The sequence below is a fragment of the Arachis ipaensis genome, chromosome B4 (assembly GCF_059453495.1).
Source record: "Arachis ipaensis isolate K30076 ecotype BB chromosome B4, ASM5945349v1, whole genome shotgun sequence".
Taxonomy (NCBI): Eukaryota; Viridiplantae; Streptophyta; class Magnoliopsida; order Fabales; family Fabaceae; genus Arachis; species Arachis ipaensis.
In genome coordinates, this window is record NC_142439.1 from 28,290,919 (window position 1) to 28,305,627 (window position 14,709).

At 35.6% G+C, this 14,709-nt stretch overlaps 1 protein-coding gene across 2 annotated transcripts; it reads right to left on the reverse strand.

Annotated features, from left to right (window-relative positions):
• Nucleotides 1–462: 462 nt before the first annotated feature.
• LOC107639186 (Methyltransferase family protein) lies at nt 463–5,835 on the reverse strand. Of its 2 annotated transcripts, none has more exons than XM_088485316.1 (8): nt 5,800–5,835; nt 3,039–3,349; nt 2,857–2,966; nt 2,183–2,394; nt 2,004–2,095; nt 1,641–1,743; nt 1,353–1,495; nt 463–1,157 (listed from the first exon to the last, which is right to left on the reverse strand). In XM_088485316.1, exons 2-8 carry the CDS (start codon nt 3,246–3,248, stop codon nt 1,053–1,055), a joined length of 975 nt encoding a protein of 324 aa, XP_088341442.1. In that variant the 5' UTR covers nt 3,249–3,349; nt 5,800–5,835; the 3' UTR covers nt 463–1,052. The 2 variants fall into 2 exon arrangements, with proteins under 2 accessions (XP_088341442.1, XP_016198116.1); XM_016342630.3 differs by lacking the exon at nt 5,800–5,835 and having other exon boundaries at nt 463–969; nt 1,053–1,157; nt 3,039–3,568.
• Between the last annotated feature and the right edge of the window lie 8,874 nt (nt 5,836–14,709).

Sequence of the window (14,709 nt, forward strand, 5' to 3'; positions counted from 1 at the left end):
AGCTAAAGATATTTGATATTAGAGATATTTTAGTAAATTCTAAAAAAAATTAAAATCAATAATAATTTTAACTAAACATATTTATTATTAGGGATATTTTAATAAATTTATTATTAAAGATATTTTGTAAATTAAAAAAAATCAATGTAAAAAAATAATATTTAATTAGCTTTATTTAATTTTTAGTCATTAATATTTTAATTTGAATGAGTAAGGATAATTTTGACATATTACATAATATGACCAAGAAATTTAAACTCAACCAAATAAAAATTTATTCATTCCTAAAATTATTACATAACATTCTAAAACATTAAATTTTATAACCAAACATAGATATCTTATATTTTAAAGAATAAGAATAATCTTATTCCTAGACATTATATTTCTAGGAATGACATTCTTGGTAATAAAATTTAATCTTTAAACCACACATAGGAGAATGCAGCCTGTAATGGCAGGTTGGAAACGAATAAATGGTGCATGATGCACTTTGATTTTGGACAACCCAATGTACTTCTTAAAGAACCATATAATTTTGGGTCTCGTGGGGACCAATTTATTATGGCCCAACCCAACCTGAAAATTGTAATTGACCACACCTCTGCTCTAATTCTCCGGCGACACATTAACACTAGAAACTAGAAAGTGAAAACAGCTATTGCTTTCACGTTAACACATTTTGCAGGAATCTTACTGTCATCCGCAGATTAACGAGATCATTCTTTATCTTTTTTTCTGTTAAGAACTTGATGATTCTCTTAAAAGCCTCAAGATACATTGGATTCATATTCACTCCAAAAACAAAAAGAAGAAAATGGATAGACTGGACATGACACTGCAGCCAAAGAGATCTTCTACATTTGCTTTTCCAGAAACAGATAACCATGTCATTCTCATGGTGCCGAAATTCAAGAGCTCTTCACTAGCTTTATGATTCATCTGTCTCCCCTTTAATCTTTAGGATAGCTGGAACCGATCAATGATGTATTTGAACAAGTGCAATTTTCTTCTGAATTAACAAGGTATGCCCAAAGAGAGATTGCTGATACCTAATTCAGTACAGGCTTCTGAAACTTCCCATGAACCCAAATCCTTCGCATGCACTTGCCTTTCTGGCGGTTTACAGATTTTACACAGCAATAATCAAGCTCAAGCTGCAGCAGAGTTCATAGACTATCAAATTTAGCGGAAGTCAGCAGAACACATTATGTCAGAAACACCTCAGAAACTTGAGACACCAAAAAACTATAGGAAGGTTGAAAGATAGATCCGATATATTTAATACCAAAAGTTCTTGTTTTATAGTGGCCAGAAAGGAAAGAACAAAACAAAATTAAAGGTATGTTTACCTCAGTGAAGCCTGAACCCACAAATAGGTCTCGTACAGTATCCAAACAAAAGAAATATGCCCGTGTTCCATCCAATCGCATGTATTCCCTAAATCCAACTCTCTTATCTTCCTCAAATCGAAGCATGGTCATATCATAAAGGCCTGATTTCTTAGTTGTCAGTCATTGGCAACATATGGGGTTCAAAAGAACTAAATGCCAAAAAGATTTACAGAAATACCACAGAACTATAGATTTATCTCCTAAAAGAAACAGAAACATGAATAAATCGATTTGTTTGTTTGTTACCGTAGTCCCTAAATAAAACCATGCCTCCAGGATTTAACACATCAAAGCATTCCTTGATGAACCTTGGCATCCTTTCCAGTGGTATTGCTGATAGGGTGAATATCTGGCATTACATCAAATTTTATGAAAAAAAGAAACTTATACAGTTCGAGGCCATTGATTTAAACTTAAACACACTCATATTTCAATAATTAATTTGTAGAGTTAGAGATAACATTTATGCATATGTGGATGAATTCAGAAAGCTGGACTAGAAAAACTAAGCATCACTGAGCCACTGAGGTAAAACAATCATAAACATCTAGAAACATTCAAATCAATGCATGCACGCTATTTAAAATTTTACAGGAGAAAAGTTCATACCAATGTTACAAAATCTACTCCCCCAATACAACATTCGCATCCTTCTAATTTAAATGGATTGGTAGAGTGCATTCCATTATCATGTTTGACATCTAGAGAGAAGCAGAAAGAACAGATATTATATGATGCTGGAAACACATAAATACTATAATTAGCCACAATAAGTTAAAGCATCAAACCTGACAAGCACATTGATGGTTTTTGCAAAACTCTATCTCGGCATGGGTTGCATACCAACCAGTTTGGGAATCCATCAGTGGAAACATCACAATAGAATGTATGAAACCGGTGACTAAAAGCCACAATGGTGGCAGCACCTAAAATCTCTTTGGCCTTTTCAAGAGTCTCATCACTACAGTCGCATGCATAGACAATGACATCTTTGTTGGCCCTACACAGGCAAACTCTCATAAGATCGACAACACCAAGCAGGGTGCAATAATCCAATAGCACAAAGCAACAAACCACTTAAAGGTTTACATTCAATTTCAATCAGCAAATTCATAAATTAATTCGAACTAACTCATTGTCTATTCCCTTCACATGATCATAAAGTTGAGAAGAAGAATAAAAAGTGCGACGTTTTTATACTCCTAAGTCCTAATAATAGGTACATTAGTCTTCCAATTCAAATAAAAACACAGAGAATTGAGTATCTCAACAAAAATGCGTGAAATTGAGGGCATGAAAGCCAATTCCATTTCCATCCATCTAGATTTAATGCCACAATTATGTGATTAATAATTTATAAATGCATTATCAAATTCTCAATAATCAATTGGTATTACAGCTTAGCGTAAAATAATTCTATTTTTAAGAAAAAAGAAAAATAAGAAAAAAAAGGAAAGAGAACCGTAGTATTGGAAGAGCAGTGCTTCCATTGCCGCAACCTACTTCCAAAAGCTTAGTGTGTGGAGCAGATGAAACAAGTTCCGGGAACTCCTTCAGCAGATAGCGTCGCTCCTGGGAATGCAGTTGTGAGTTCAGTTCACGAAAAGTGACCAAAAAAAAATTAAGAAAGAAAGAAAGGGGAACCTTGAAGAACTTTCCCGAGGAATGACGAACATGGAATCGCTTCCATGCTCGCACATCTGATTCTGCTTGTGATTTGGAGGGTTGAAAAGGAAGGAGGTGGTAGCGGAACGAAGGGTTAGATTCCACGTCAGCTCTTACTTCTTCCCATTCGAAGTCCTTGCTGAAGTATTCTGCTTCTGCTTCTGCTTCTGCGTCGCCCGAACTGCTCATTCTTCACCAACGCTCGCGCCGAGCGACACCCACACCAACTGTCGTTTGTGCTACCAAAGCTTTTGCCGTAATTCGAAAAATTATCAAAAGTATTGTCGAGGCTTTTTTGTTGAAATAAATAAAAAAAAATTATTTCTCTAAATACGCACGGCTGCAAATAATTTCCAAAATACCCAGCTTCATCTCAGGTATATGATCCACGAAATGGATATACATTCCAACTCAGTTTTGGTGTCCACGAAATGGGCCAGATATCCATTTCCTGGATAGCGCCCACCACGAATTGACCATGATAATGATGGTACAAGCGAAATGGAAGCAAAAGAATATTGGCACCTAATTTTCATTGTATAACAATAAAGATGTATCTGCCCATTAATTCCAATGATAATATAAAATTAAACAATATAAAATAAAATATTACAATAATGATTAATTAAGGTTAATAATTATTTTAATTGATTAAGTTATTTGAGCAGTAATTTTGACCAATTGATTAAAGTTAATAATAAACATAAGATTATTAAGAGTACGTGAAAAAAATATTAAAAATAAGAGTATTAAGAGTACATAAAAAGAGTACTAAAATATGTTATTTTATATATTATTTTTAATTTAATAAATAAATATTAATTTTTTACTACAAAAAAATACTTAAAAAATTATCAATTTTTATATGTTATTTTTAATTTCATAAATAAATATTAATTTTTATTATAATAATAAAAAATTATAATATACTAAAAAATAAAATATTATAAAAAATACTAAAAAATATAAAAAAATAAATATATTTAAAAAAATAATATAATTTAATATTATTTTTTTATTAATTAATTAATTATTTATCTATAAATAATTTTAACTAATATTATTCAAATAATATTTATTTTATCAAAATTAATTTTAATAAAAATTGCCAAAATTGTCTTGCCTTTTTTATCTTTGTTCTTACGATGTTATAATTTATTTATCTTCTAAAGCAAAACAACACAAACTTTAACCTTAAATATTGACTATATTTTTTTATCGAAGATAGGGAGACTCGATCCGCGACCTCTTAGATGAATATAGAGAGACCATGTCATTTGAACTTTAATTCATTGACTAAATATTGACTATATAAATATATAGAATTACAGAAATTGTATAATATAATTTTTTTATTGTTAAAATAAATAAATAAAATGCATTCTTTTTGCTGATGCTATTACTGAGACATTGCAAGGCCTATCCCATTTATTGAGTTTAGGAAAAATATTAGTATTTAACAATATTTTATTTAAATTGGATTTTCACTTAAATGCGAATAGTAATTATTGAAAGTAAATTAGTATGTGTTAAATTTAAAATACCAACAATGAAGTAGCGCTCATCAAATGATATTATATACTTTTTTTTTTTTTTTTGAACATGTGAAAAATGTGTTTCTTTTGTTAGATCCAACTTTACCTATCTTAAACTTTTTAATTTATATATATATATATTCCAAAGCTTCGTAGTTTATATATAATTTATATATATAATTAGATTTTGTCATAAAATAAAAACTAGGTGCCAATATTCCTCTAGTTTTATTTCGCGTGTGCTACTATTGTTATGGTTCAATTCGTGGCTGCTATCCAAGAAATGGAAATTTGGCCCATTTCGTGGATACTAAAATCGAGTTGGAGTGTATATCCACTTTGTTGGTGATGGATTTGAGATGGAATTGCGCATTTTGAAAATTATTTATAGCCGGGTGTATTTAGGGATGGCAAAATTCTCCGAGATGCGGGGATCCCTGCGGGACTGCCCCGAATGGGGATCCGATTGTGGGGAATTTTTCCCGCGGGATGGGAATGGGGGACAAAATTCTTCCGAAGCAGGCGCGGGGACTCGAGCGAGGATCCCTGCCCCGTCCCCGCTATTTCCCGAAATTTATGAATTCCTTGAATTATCCTTTATAGTTTATCTCTCGTATATGTTTTTTAGTCATTTCTCACACACACATATATAGAGAAACCCAAAACTCCTAATCTTTATTTGCATAACCCTTCTCATCGCATCGTCACACTTCACCGTGCCATCACCCTTACCGCGTCGTAATTTCTATTTGCGGCGTTCCTTTTCGTAACTCTGCCGTCGTGTCCATTCTCCTTTTTGTTGCCGCGTCTCCCACTTCGTCCACTGCTTTATCCTTTGACTCGTCGTTGTGTTTCCCCATTGCGTTATTTCGAAAGAAGTCACCATCGTGTATAAAATCTTGCAGTTTTTGTATAAGATAGATACTTGCAGCTCTATTCATATGAAAATTAATAATTAGTTAGAACTATTATGTAGATGGGGAATGGGGTCCCCGCAGAGAATGGGATCCCGTGGAGAATGGGGATGGAAGCAATATTTCCCCACGGCGGGAAATGGGGCGGGGATGGGGAGCAAATTTGAGGGCGGGAATGGGGAGCAGGGAGGCATCCCCGCCCCGCCCTGCCCCATTGATATCCCTAGGTGTATTCAGAGAAATAATTTTTTTTTCTTTATTTATTTCAATAAAAAAGCCGTATTGTCGAACTGGTTATGACCAAAACTCTTTATTTTCTTTAACTAGTCGAGCCCCGTGCATTTGCACGGTTTTATATATGATATGAAAAATAAATAATTTAATATTTCAATTAAAATGAGTAAATACAATTAGTTGAAATAGAACGGATATTTTACTGCTTGCGTTTATAAATAACCAAAAAAAAAAAAACATAACAAAATGTATATATATTAGAAAAATAATGAGCGAAAGTTTTTTAGTTTTTATTAAAAATGATATTCACCGAAGCATGTAATAGAATATTTAATTATGTAAACTAAATTAATAATGACGGACAAAATTATGAAATGTATATACTTATACAAATATAAATGTGCAAATTAAAATGCAGTTGACATAAAAACTAAGAATTATTATGAAATCATAAGCTAAAGTAAAATGCATGTTTTTCAATAGGTATAAAATTAACATAATAAAAAATGGATTAAATTATGTAATGCCTTAAATTAAAAGTTTAATGTAAATTCTAAAAATTAAACACACCAACATGGAAGAATACAATAGAGTCTTCAATCCAATTTTTATTTGTGACTTTGGATAAATATTCAACATCTTTAGCTCTAATGACATCCATAACCGTCTCCAAATTTTTGTCGTGGATGAGGTTCCTCTTTCTAATTTTGTATCACCCGGCGCCTTGACAATTGAATATATTAGTTAAATAATATATACATATTAAGCAATGAATACAAAATCTTTAGTTTATTACTTTATTTAATACAACATTTACCTAAAATTCTTAGTAAACCGTCTGATTACATTAATTAAATAAAAAATAACAAAGATAATTTTAAAGTATATATTTATTCAAATACAAAAAAAGACAAATTAAAGCACAATTGTGATAAAAACTAAAAATTATCATGTTATTATGAACTCAAACAAAACACATGTGTTTCAACTAAAGAAAATCAACAATATTCAAATTTATTCACGAAAACAAAACAAATATAACAGTGAACACTATTTAAGATTTGTAACATTACTCAACTTCTCATCCTTATCAATATCAACCATGCAAGTTTGTTGAAAAATATGAACAATACAATTAATATTAATAATTGAAAAATAAAATAATTACGAATATAAATTTTATTGTTTAAGTCAATTCTATAATTTTATTTTTTATGTTTACTATATAATTATTATACAAAATTTTTAACTAAATTAATTGATCAACTAAATTAGTTGACCAACTCAAATGATAATTAGAATCTTAATTAATAATACAAATCTTAAAAGAAAACAAATTTCACACTACTAACTCTTCAAAATTTAATAAATATAAATATTATTTAAAAATAATAAAGTTAACCACCAAAACTATTTTAATATTTTTCAAACAATAATTTTGAGTTTATAATACATGACTTTATTGACATAATAAACTTAAGTTATTATATATTTAGTCTCTTTATATAGAGAAAAAATCTAGCAAAATAAATTATCAATTAAACATTACTAACATTAGAAAATTACATTTGAAGTATAACAACTATAAAATAGCATATATTGACTTTATGCCAATAAATTTGAAAAAAAAATTCAAAAATAATATTTATCCATCATAATTTATTTGTAAAACTCATCAATAGACAATTTTCGATATTTGAATTCTAAATTATTTGTAAATCTCTTTAAAAAATCAAATTTTATCTATTACTCAAACAAATTAAATAAAAGATCAGATACTCAATTTAAACCCTAAATTTAAGAAGAAAAAAATTTATCCAAAACCTGATTAGTCAATATATAAATCAGAATTATGAAAACTCAAATTGGTACGACAACATAAGATATACAGCTTAATGAAAATGAGTCCACTTAGAACAAAGTCCATTAGCCTTTCGCCTGTTGGCCTCTCGTAATAACATAGTAGGTTTAAGAGGTAGAAATACCAAAAGACTTGGCTCTAAACTTAGTTTGAAAAGTTACTTATAAATACAAAATCATATAATTTAAAAAGAACTACATAAGAATCTAAGAAAAAAATTGATAGCTTCAACAAAGTAAATGTGTTTCGAAAACATTTTATGAATAATTTTCTTTTTCTTTTTAGTTTTGGATAAAATTCTAATTCTATTAATGGAAATATAAAGTATTTCCTCTTATTTTTAACTTTTACTAAATGAGTAAGAAATGATAAGAAACCTCCAAGCCAATATTAAAAAAAAATAATCGATGAAAAATATGAAATTAAGACATTGACATGATAAAAAGAAGTATATTTTGTTTTTTTTTTTTTTTTTTGATACATTAGTACTTTTGGCTAGTGTAAAATCTATGCATTTTTAAGGAAAAAATATTTTAAATCCCAATCTTAAGATCTTAAATAAAGTATCAAACTAAGTGGTAAAAACCACTCTTAAAATAAATGGTACATACATGATGAAATAATTATGATGCAAAGAGAAACAAAAGAATAATAGTTACCAACTCTTTTAAATTTTTTGTGTATAAATATCTTAAAAAAAAACTGCTGAATAATGTAAGACCCAGTTAATTAACGGCTAATTAACCCATAAATGAGAATTTATCCTATAAAGCCAAAAAATGTTATTTTTATGGCTAAATGTGATAGAGGAGTTTGAGACGAGAATTTCGGTACCAATTTTATAGAAAACGGACCAAGATTAGACCGAACGGACCAAACCAGACCAACCGGACCCAAAGTGGGTCCCTGACCCAACTAAACTAAACCAAAACCCTAGTTTTCAGCACTCTCTCTCCTCACAACACACAAACACACGCTGAAATTGATTTGGAGGGGGGGAAGAACACTCTCTCAAGTTCTCTCCCTTGGTTGATCTTCAAACCACCATAACTTTTGATCTAGAGCTCCGATCGCCGTACCGTTTGCGGTCATGCGTTCACCGCGGAGAGCCCTACAAAACCCATACAATCAATCTTAAGGTAAGCCACGTTTTACTCTTCGAAATTCCAGTCCTTGTTTTCGAGTTTCATGGGTGAAATGTTGAGATTTTGGGCTCTTTGATGTTATAGGACCCAGCTCTCTTGAAGGAGAAGGTTAATCTTGTCTCCTAGGACCTTGGGTGTAGTAAGATTCTCAACCCTAGTGTAATTTGTTGTTCTATGATGTTTGGGTATTGAGATGTTGTGTATGGATATGATGATTGTGGCTTAGGTTATGTGTATGTGAATATTAGAGCTTGATTGGTGATTTTGGAAAGCTTGGGAGAGGGTTTTGTGTGATAAAATCTGTTCTTGGAGGTGTTGAGACCTTGAGAGCTTGTGGACAAGTGGTTTGGAAGTGCTCCGGTTGAGCTTGGGAAATCGGTTAAGGTATGGTTTCGGTTTCTCGTATCTAATATGTAATGTGGTAAGAAATACTTAGGCTAGAGGCCCTAAGATAGGCATTGAATTGATAATATTGTTGATTGGTTGAGATATATGATGTGATCATATATGTGATTATGAATATTAATGCCTTGGTTGTGTGATGTATGAGAAAATGCATGTTGTGATATATGCTTGATGAATGATTAAGGTTGAATTGGTGGGTGGTACCATGTTGATGGTGAGTATGATGATGATTATGTATAATGATGGTTGATTGGAAATGGTATTATTGGAAATTGGGATGAGGAAGAATATATGCTATGATATTGTGTTTGTCCTTTAGCCATTTGATTGAGAAGTGTTAAAATGGTTAGATGTGGTTTTGAGAATTTTGGTAAAGTGTTAATGTGTGAGTTGAGGATGGCTTGATGTTGATTTTGGTACATTTTGATTGATTTCAAAGAAAAGGGATGAAATTGGCATGTTTTGATTGATTTTGAAAAGAGTTGAAAGTGGCTTGTTTTGAAAATGGCACTTTATGGTTTTGTATGAAAACATGGTTTTTGGGCATACTTTGACGGGACATAACTTGGACTACGGATCTATGATTTGTGCCAAATCTGTTTAGAAATGAAATTGGATCCGGGATGTCCATGCCGTTCGAAGAACGGGTGAAAACGATTTAAAATGAGAAAGTTATGTCCGTCGGAAGATTGGGGGTCGAATCTGTAAATTCTGCAACTTTTAACTTAGAAAATTTTTTAGCAGAATGACCCTCCGCGCGTAGGCGCACTTGGCGCGTGCGCGTCGTTCTTCAAGAAAGCACCATCCACGTGTGTGCGTGGTGTGCGCGGGCGCGTCGATGCACTGCACCAAATGCCCAGCTATTTTCCCGAGAGTTGTGCCAGAGTTGTGTCAGTTTTGTGCCTGGGGCGCAAGAACACCCACGCGTACGCGTGGCTGACGCTTGCGCGTCGTTTGGCTATTTTTCAACCCGCGCGTTCGCGCGTATGACGCTTGCGCGTCGATGAGTTTTGTGTCCATCCACGCGTGCGCATGGAGTGCGCGTACGCGTGGCCCTGTTTTCATCCCAAAGTTGATTTTTGAGTTTTAAAAGTCAAATTTCATACTTCTAAGCCTCCGATCTCACCACTTATGTCTTAAATCATTATAATATGCCTAGCAATGAGGCAAGGGGCTAGTAAATGTGGTAACTTGCGAGCGAAGCAAGGAAAACATGAATGATCAATAAGGATCAAAGATGATTATGTGAGATGCGGAGGATGGCGGTGGAAGTGCTTGTTGTGCCATGGGCCGAAGAGTCGTAATTGTTAATGAATTGGCTGGTTATGGATTTAACCGTGAGCCGGATGGCTAGATTATTGCTGTGTTACGGCGGAGCCATGATTATGGCTAAGTATAAATGCATATATGCTGTTGAATGAGTTGTGAATGTTTGCACTTCCACCATCGGAGATGAGGGTTTCCCTGGGAGGAAGCAGTGGCTAGCCACCACGTGCTCCAGATTGAGACTCGAAGCTCTTTCGACCCTATGTCGTAAGTGTGGCCGGGCACTGTGAAAGCCCGAATGAGCTCGCCCCCGTAAATATCCACCAGTGAGGGTGATGGATATGGATCATGATTATGATCAAGTTTATGATGAGTATAACTCGAGTTGGGGATGCGCGATAGAGGGACAGTCCAAGGTTAGCTACCAGGACTTGTCGGGTTGGCTCTATAACCGACAGATGATATCATCAGCCACTCGGGGCAGGCATTCATCATGTGCATACTACATGAATTGTTTGAGATTTCCTGTTTGACTGCATATTACTTGTTAATTGCCTAAATGCCTTATCTGTTCCTAATTGTAAATCTCTTGTCTGATATAACTGGGTTTGTTATATTATACTACTGTTGGTGGTTGGGAGGTCTGAAGGAATTGGAAAGGGAAGTATTAGTTAGACTGAAAGATCTTTAGTCAGTTGCCACTTACAGTTTAGTTTGTTTATAAGCTTTGATATTATCTGGAGGAAGTTCTAGGATTGCCTTTGGCTTTCTTCTATTATTATGTATTATATATGTGGAAGCTGTTACCATGCTGGGGACCTCTGGTTCTCACCCATGCGGATTTTGTGGTTTTTAGATGCAGGACGCGAGGCTTCTCGTTGAGGTATTCTGGAGACTTCTGGATTAGCGAAGATCCTTGTTCTCGGGACTCTGTTTTAGATTATATATCTTGTTTAGATACTTTTATCTCCATTAAACAATACAAACTGTGATGACTCCTCTTATGGGAGATTTTTGGAGAATAGGTTCTCTGTTTTTGTGTCCCTTTGGGTTTCCTTTGGGGTTTCCTTATTTTATTATATGTATATTTTACTATGCTCGGACTGGTTATCTTCGCAACCGGATTTTGAGTCTTGATATTCTTATTTTTGACACTCCCTTGTATATATATAATCTCGCGTTAGCTTATCCTTGTTCGTTATGTTATCGATCGGAGTGTTGCGCTTTCGAGTTACGGTTTTTGTTTACCCTCTTTCTACAAAGGCTCCTAGCTATAATCAATCATTCATACTACTATACGTACTAAATTTTTATTTTAGAGGTCGTAATACCTTGCCATCTCTGAATTATGACTTAAGCATAAGACTCTGTATGATAGGGTGTTACATTATGGTATCAGAACAGTTCGTTCCTGTAGAGCCTGAGGGACGGACTGACTATGCTTCTGTGCATTCTCTGTATGTGTGTTATGTGCTATTAGTATATCTGCTTGATATAATTGGCATAAACGTTCATGAGCATGCATTTGGGACTTTGAAGCACTAGACTTTCGATATTGAGACTGATCAACTTAATATGGATTGTTTGATGTGTATAGGAACCAGATGGCGCCTCGTGGACGTGGTAGAGGTCGTAGGAGCGGTCATATGAATGCTCGTGCGCCAGAGATTAACCCTAATGACCCGGTGAACTTTATGACTGCATTGGAGAACATGGCTGCTGCTATGCAAGCCACTGTTGAGGCTCTTGGTCAACGGATGAACAACCATGGTAATGACGGATGTGGAGTTCAGGGCCCGATGACACTGGCAAACTTTTTGAAGGTTAATCCACCTAAGTTCAAGGGAACCACTAGCCCGACTGAGGCCGATACATGGTTTCAGGCCATGAAACGAGCACTGCAAGCGCAGGTGGTACCTGAAGGGCAGCGTGTGGAGTTCGCTACCTATTTGCTCACTAGGGAAGCGTCGCATTGGTGGCAAGGAATCCGACGCCTCCTGCAGTAGGGTGATGATTATATCACCTGGGATGTCTTCCAAGAGGAGTTCTATAAGTACTTTCCGACTTCTGCCAGGACGGCCAAGGAGCTTGAATTGTTGCAGCTGAAGCAGGGAACTATGTCCGTATCTAAGTATACTGACAAGTTTGAGGAGCTATTCAGATTCTCTCGTATGTGTCAAGGGACTCCGGTGGAATATAAGGAATGGAAGTGTGTTAAGTACGAAGGAGGACTCCGGAGCGATATTTTCGGTTCGGTGGGGCCAATGGAGATTAGGACTTTCTCCGAGTTGGTGAACAAATGTAGGGTTGCTGAAGAGTGCGTGAAGAAGGCAGCCACTGAGAAAGAAAGTCACAAAGGATCATTTCCACAGAACTGAGGGAAGAGTTTTGCACCTAGAGGTCCACCTTTCAAGAGGGGAGGTTCCTTTAGGAGGCCCAACAACAACAACTCCCAAGGGAAAAGGTTTGGAAAGCAGCCTCAAAATGATCAAGCTTGTACTAGGTGTGGAAGTCACCATCCGGGAGCACCATGCAAGGCCAGATGGGATTTGTGCTACAATTGTGAAAAGGCAGGACATAAGCTCCCAAGGTGTCCGGAGAAGCAGAAACAAGGTGCCGGGGAGGCGCAGCAGACTGGTCGGGTGTTCACCACCTCAGCTAGGGGTGCAGAGGGATCTGAGACACTCATTCGAGGTAACTGTGAAATGGCTGGTCAAACTTTAAATGCTTTATTTGATTCGGGAGCATCGCATTCATTCATTGCATTTGAGAAAGCCCATGAGTTAGGATTGAAGATCGTAACCTTAGGTTATGATCTAAAAGTATATAATGCTACCCATGAAGCCATGGTAACTAGGCTAGGATGCCCGAAAGTTTCGTTTAGGTTCAAGCAGCGTGATTTTGTCCATAATTTAATCTGCTTACCGATGATCGGTTTTGATCTTATCTTGGGATTGGACTGGTTATCTGAGAACTATGTCCTGCTTGATTGTTCTACAAAGTCGGTGTACTTTATGCCGGAAGATACAGACGGGCCGGTCGTGGTGAATAATTATTACTTGAATTCGATGATGGTGAACTGTTCTGGAATCGAATGTCAGGGTATCCTGTTGTTAACCGCGGGTGTTTCGGGTGATGACCAAAGGTTGGATCAGATTCTGGTAGTATGTGAGTTTCCGGAAGTGTTTCTCGATGATATTGAGGAATTTCCACCTAACCGAGAGGTCGAGTTTGCTATTGAATTGGTGCCTGGGGTGGGACCAATCTCAAGTGCTCCTTATAGAATGTCACCGTTAGAGATGGCCGAGCTAAAGTCTCAGTTAGAGGAATTGTTGGGTAAGAACTTTATCCAACCAAGTGTTTCCCCGTGGGGTGCTCCAGTGTTGCTGGTAAAGAAGAAAGATAGAAGTATGTGACTCTGTGTGGATTACAGGCAGCTGAACAAGGTCACCATAAAGAATAAGTACCCATTGCCGAGGATTGATGATCTCATGGATCAGTTACAAGGAGCTGGGATTTTCTCCAAGATCGATTTGCGATCCGGTTATCACCAGATAAGGGTGAGGGGTGAGGATATCCCTAAGACCGCTTTCAGGACTCGTTATGGTCATTACGAGTACACTGTAATGTCCTTTGGGTTGACGAATGCTCCTGCGGTATTCATGGATTACATGAATAGAGTGTTCCGTCCGTTTCTGGATAAATTCGTTGTTGTCTTCATTGACGACATACTAATTTACTCCAAGACTGAAGAAGAGCATGCGGAACACTTGAGGACCGTGTTGCAAATTTTAAAGGAGAAGAAACTCTATGCGAAACTGTCTAAGTGTGAGTTTTGGAAGGATGAGGTAAAGTTTTTGGGTCATGTGGTGAGTAAGAAGGGAATAGCCGTAGATCCAACTAAGGTGGAAGCTGTGATGGATTGGAGGCAACCAACCACAGTAACTGAGATAAGAAGTTTTCTGGGCTTAGCTGGCTATTACCGAAGGTTCATCAAAGGCTTTTCGCAATTAGCCTTGCCGTTGACAAAATTAACCCGCAAAGACACTCCGTTTGTTTGGACTTCTGAGTGTGAGGAAAGCTTTCAGGCATTGAAGAAAAAGTTGACCACTGCACCTGTGTTGGTGTTACCTGAGCCGAACAAACCATTTGAGGTGTACTGTGATGCCTCACTAAAGGGTCTAGGATGTGTGCTGATGCAGCATCATAAAGTGGTGGCGTATACCTCACGACAGTTGAGACCTCATGAGTTAGTTACCCTACGCACGATTTGGAACTCGCTGCGGTCGT